The following is a 5,323-nucleotide window of genomic DNA, read 5'->3' as shown; positions in this document are numbered from 1 at the left end:
TCTTCCATCACCCTCCTGATCTGCTGGGGTGTAGGATTCAGGTCTGGCGTCCTTTGCAGAAATAGAAATGCAAGTTACACCCAGGGTCCTCTGGAGATGAACTGTTAAAGACAGGGGCCCTTGGGGGAGAGGGCATGGAGGACACCTAGCCTGAGCATGTCCCTGCCTTCCCTGGCAGTCTGGCCAACATTCCACTGACCCCTGAGACTCAGCGGGACCAGGAGCGGCGGATTCGGAGGGAGATTGCCAACAGCAACGAGCGGAGGCGCATGCAGAGCATCAATGCAGGCTTCCAGTCCCTCAAGACCCTCATCCCCCACACAGATGGAGAGAAGCTCAGCAAGGTGGGCGAGGGCTGGGAGGGCTTCCTGGAGGAGGAGATGGGCTCCAGCAGGGAGAAGGCAGTGAGCTTCAGTAGACGCAGCCAGCTGGGGCCCCTGACTTGTCCCTCCTACCCTTAGGCAGCCATTCTCCAGCAGACGGCGGAGTACATCTTCTCCTTGGAGCAGGAGAAGACCAGGCTTCTGCAGCAGAACACACAGCTCAAGCGCTTCATCCAGGTAGCCCCTGCCGAGGCCTCCCGTCACCTCAACACCTGTCCTCCTCCTGGCTCCCTCTCCCTGGCATGGGCATGTCTGGGCTCCCCACTGGCCTGGGACTCTGAGGCCACAGGTCCCGCCTTCCCCACTGACACGCCCACTTCAGGTCCTTGCCTTCCTGCCTGGGCTTCAGTTTACCCATCCATGAAGTGCAGTTGAGGGGCTCCGAGAGGAACCGGGTGACCTTTGGCAAGCAGGTCCATTCTGCCTCTGTGTCCAGCCTGTGGCCATGGTTGGATTTGCAGAGTGGGGCTCCCAGTGCCCAGAGCACCTGGGTTGACAGCTTTGGGGGTCTGTGATGGAGCCCTCCAACTTCCCCATTGATGGTGGTGATACGAGGGTGTCAAGGCACACTCACCAACTCCTTGGGGTCCCCAGGAGCTGAGCGGCTCGTCCCCCAAGCGGCGGCGGGCAGAGGACAAGGACGAGGGCATCGGCTCACCAGACATCTGGGAGGATGAAAAGGCGGAAGATCTACGGCGGGAGATGATTGAGCTGCGGCAGCAGCTGGACAAGGAGCGCTCGGTGCGCATGATGCTGGAGGAGCAGGTAAGGCAGGCAGGCGGGTGGGGTGGGGGTTTCCAGTCCCTCTCTCCCTTTCCCCCTATCCCTGCTTCCCTGGAACGCCTGCTTTGTGCCAGGTTTAGGAATAGGGGGTGGGGGTCCAGTGGGGATTGAACCAGGTAGGTGCCTGCCCTCAGGGGTCACCATCTGTGTTGGGTAGGAGGATTAGTCAAAGGACCTTACACTGTAAAAATGCAGCTGTGAAAAAGGTCCTGCAGGAAGCATGGGCATTGGGAGGGGGATTTGGACTGGTTCTGCCCCACAGCTTCTCTGTCAAAGTGACTTGAGCCGAGGGTGGGAGGTTGGCCAGGAGTGGGTCCCGTCTTACAATTAACCAGGCAGAGAGGGGAGAAGGGTACTCCAGGCAGAAGGAAGAGCATGAGAAAAGCCCTGAGGCTGCAGGGAGGGAGTGAAGGAGTGAGGGAGGTCATGGTAGGAGAGGAGATGAGTCAGAGAGGACCTGGTGGGCTATGGTAGGACTTTGGTCTCTTCCCCAGGATGACAGGCTCCGGCTGGGGTTTGTAGCAGGAGAGAATGGCCTGTTTGGCAAGGGTAGAGCATGGGGAGGCTGGCCTCAGCAGCCCTGAGGGCCCGGCACTGGAGGTGGTGCAAGGGTGTGGTCCGGGCCCTGCCCTGAGCCTGCTCTCCCCTCAGGTTCGCTCGTTGGAGGCCCACATGTACCCTGAGAAGCTCAAGGTGATTGCACAGCAGGTGCAGCTGCAGCAGCAGCAAGAGCAGGTGCGACTGCTGCACCAGGAGAAGCTGGAGCGGGAGCAGCACCTGCGGACCCAGGTGGGCAGGTGGCCTTGGGTGGGGCTGTGGGCTCTGGCAGGGCAGGGCCTACATCAGTGATGGCAAACCTTTTGAGCTCGGCGTGTCAGCATTTTGAAAAACCGTAACTTAACTCTGGTGCCCTGTCACATATGGAAATTTTTTGATGTTTGCAACCATAGTTAAACAAAGAGTTATATTTTTGATATTTATTTAAATGCCATTTAACAAAGAAAAATCAACCAAAAAAAATGAGTTCGCGTGTCCCCTCTGACACGCATGTCATAGGTTTGCCATCACTGGCCTGCATTGTAATAATGCAGACATTCTTGGCTCCCAGGTATCTTATAGACATTATTACATGAATCCTTGTAGAAGCCCTTTGAGGCTCTTCTACTGATCAGGAAAGTGAGGCACAGAAAGGCTAAATAACTTGAACCCTGGCTGTCTAAATCCAAAATCTGTATTCCCGACCACCACTGCATTAGATGTTGGAGTGCTTGCTTGGTGCTGGACAGTGAAGGGGCCACACGTTCTTGGATGTCTGGGAGCCCCTCTTTAGGCTGCCTTTTCTTTGCTGCTTAAAATAAGGGCGGCCAAACTGGCTGGCCTCCTATCAGTGGTTGGCAGAGGCTCTCTCGAAGCAATGGGCAGAGGGAGATGGGTTTGGAGGGCATCCTACACCCTCTGTGACCTCCCGAAGGGAAGGGGAAGCTTCCTGAACCTTTGGAGAAAGACTGAGAGCCTCTGTCTCACAGCTCCTGCCCCCTCCGGCCCCCACCCACCACCCCACGGTGATCGTGCCAGCACCGCCACCCCCTCCCTCCCACCACATCAACGTCGTCACCATGGGCCCCTCCTCGGTCATCAACTCTGTTTCCACGTCCCGGCAAAATCTGGACACCATCGTGCAGGTACCTGGTCTCGGGAAGGAGGCAGCATGTCAGGGTTGTCCTCCGGGAACAGGCCCTTTGGGAGGCATTAGGAAGCAGGGACTGAAGGGGAACGAGACAGGGCTGTGTGGGGGAGGCTGGGAAGCTGGGTGTGTGTGTCTGTCTCCATCCCCGAGTCTCCCTCTCTGTTTGCAGGGGTTGGAGGGGGAGCTCTGTGAAGGTGAGGGGTAGAGATGGGGGACAGGCTGCCCCGGAAAACCTTGTTCCTTCCCTCCACGTGGGATTTGTTGAGAGGGTCTTTCGCTATCGCAGCTCCCGGCTTCCAGAATTCCTCCATCCAGCTCTTGGTCCAGAATTTCCTTTCACCTCCATCTCCTAGGACCTGAGATGGGGATGGAGGTGGCAGTGGCTTGGAGGGTGACAGTTAAGCCTCTTACAGAGGTGACAGCTCTGTGCATCAGGCCCAAAGTCACTGCTGTACGCAGCCTGGGGCAGAGACCCCTGGGGAGTCCCAGTGGCATCATCTCTATATATAAAAGCTTAAGCGACCGTTCGACCGTTCGACCATTTGACCGTTCGACCATTCAACTGGTAGCTATGATGCGCACTGACCACCAGGGGGCAGATGCTCAATGCACAGGCATGGAAACATGGAACAGACTGATGAATCTCAGAGGAGGGAGGGTGGAAAGAGATTAATCAAAGATCTTTCTAGAGGCCCAGTGCATGAAATCGTGTATGGGTAGGTTCCCTAGCAGCTGTCGGCCACTGGCTGGGGCCTCCCTTCCCTGGCTTCCTGCCAGGGCCTTCCTTTGTTCTATTCCGCCCCCTGATGGTCAGTGCATGTCATAGCGAGTGATGGAACTCCTGGTTGGTCAAACTCCCAAGGGGACACTTTGCATATTAGGCTTTTATATATATAGAAGACTAGAGGCCTGGTGCACGGATTCATGCACTGGTGGGGTCCCTCGGCCTGGCCTGCGGGGATCAGGCTGAAACCAGCAGTCTGACATCCCCCAAGGGGTTCCGGATAGTGAGAGGGTGCAGGCCAGGCCAAGGGACCTCAAGGGCCTCTAGTAAAAGAAATAAACAAAAGAAATAAAAAAAGTCCATTAATCTCTGGACCTTTAGTTGCACATAATTCCAGCAAATTGAATAGTGAAATTAATAACAAAGACCTTTTATCAGTGAACAGGCCAACTTTGAAATATATAAATAAGTGAAAGATGCTGGTGACCTCCAAGCAGACCTGCACTGTCATCTCCAAGGGGTTTTTCAGCTCAGCAAAGGGGTTTACTAACCTGACTCTGGTGGGCTGCCTGGTGCTCTACCAGACTTACTTCTGGACCTTTCTGGGGTGTGTGTGTGTGTGTGTGTGTGTGTGTGTGTGAGGGGAGATGGTGGTTGGCTGTGTCCCTCCAGCCATCCTCACCGCAGCCTGTCCCCCCAGGCGATCCAGCACATCGAGGGCACCCAGGAAAGGCAGGAGCAGGAGGAGGAGCAGCGGCGAGCTGTAATTGTGAAGCCAGTCCGGAGCTGCCCGGAGGCCCAGGCCTCTGACACTGCCTCCGATTCGGAGGCCTCGGACAGCGACACCATGGACCAGAGCCGGGAGGAGCCGGCTGGGACTGGGGGGCTTCCCTGACCACCCCCCAGCCCTCCTCTCCCTTCTTGGGGTTAGAGGGGGCCGGGGCAGCAACAGGAATACACGCGGGCCAGCGAGTGAGGAATTTTTACAAAATTACAATGTCATTTGGGTCTCTTTTATGACCTCTTTTTCAATACTGTAAGTCAACCTTTGAGTGAAGGCCACCCAACCTGAGGTACTGGGGGCTGGGTGGTGGGTGTTGTGGGAGCACCGGGACACCTGGGGCTGGGCCTCACCCGGGGGGGCTGGGGAAGCTGACACTTGAGGTGCCTGGCCTCTCTCTGCCAAAAAGCATTTTTTTTTTTTTCATTAAACATGTTTTTAAGAACAGGGAAAATCAAAACCCCAACGTATTTCTGCCCTCCCCAGAGCCAGCTCTGTGACCATGTTTCTAACTCCCCCTTCCCTCCTCTTTTTGGTTTTCTTCTTTCTCTAAGCACTTAATGGGTTGGGGGTCTGGCTGGGTTAGGACTCTCTGGGGGTCTGGGGTGGAAGTTGCTTCTCCGTTGGGGTTTGCTGCTGCCCTTTTGCCCTGCCCTTCCATCCCTGCCCCACCTCAGCACTAGGATTTGCCACTCTCCACCACCAGCCGGCCTCCACCTCTCCCTCCAGGTTTCCCATTTTTAACCCCCAGAAATGTCTTTGTCTCTCTGTTCTGTTTGTTGGGTTTTTCTTTTTCCCCCCTTTGTTTGTTTTTTGTTTTTCTTTATTTTTTTGTTTTTTTTTATAACAATTTCGAGGTCTTTGTGTTCAAGGAGAGCTATTATATTTTGTTAAGAAAGTGTGTGTGGGGGGAACCAAGAGGCCACCATGCCTTTATAAAGAAAAAATAAAGTTTGTACTTTGTT

General features: G+C 55.2%; 1 protein-coding gene across 7 annotated transcripts in view; it reads left to right on the top strand.

The window, feature by feature from the left end:
* Positions 1-5,323, top strand: part of TFAP4 (transcription factor AP-4 (activating enhancer binding protein 4)) — a 28,609-nt gene extending 23,286 nt beyond the window's left edge. For 5 of the 7 annotated variants that reach the window (XM_006757887.2, XM_006757886.2, XM_006757889.2 and 2 more), the window contains 6 exons: positions 179-344; positions 462-560; positions 978-1,148; positions 1,818-1,955; positions 2,693-2,848; positions 4,278-4,812. In XM_006757887.2, coding sequence (XP_006757950.1) covers positions 179-344; positions 462-560; positions 978-1,148; positions 1,818-1,955; positions 2,693-2,848; positions 4,278-4,472 — 925 coding nt within the window. In that variant the 3' untranslated portion in view covers positions 4,473-4,812. Of the gene's footprint in view, positions 1-178; positions 345-461; positions 561-977; positions 1,149-1,817; positions 1,956-2,692; positions 2,849-4,277 lie in introns of all 7 variants that reach the window. The other 2 variants (XM_006757884.1, XM_015560131.1) reach the window with 2 other exon arrangements.

This window comes from Myotis davidii, unplaced genomic scaffold, assembly GCF_000327345.1.
Source record: "Myotis davidii unplaced genomic scaffold, ASM32734v1 scaffold555, whole genome shotgun sequence".
NCBI lineage: Eukaryota > Metazoa > Chordata > Mammalia > Chiroptera > Vespertilionidae > Myotis > Myotis davidii.
This window is presented reverse-complemented; position numbering and strand designations above follow the sequence as displayed.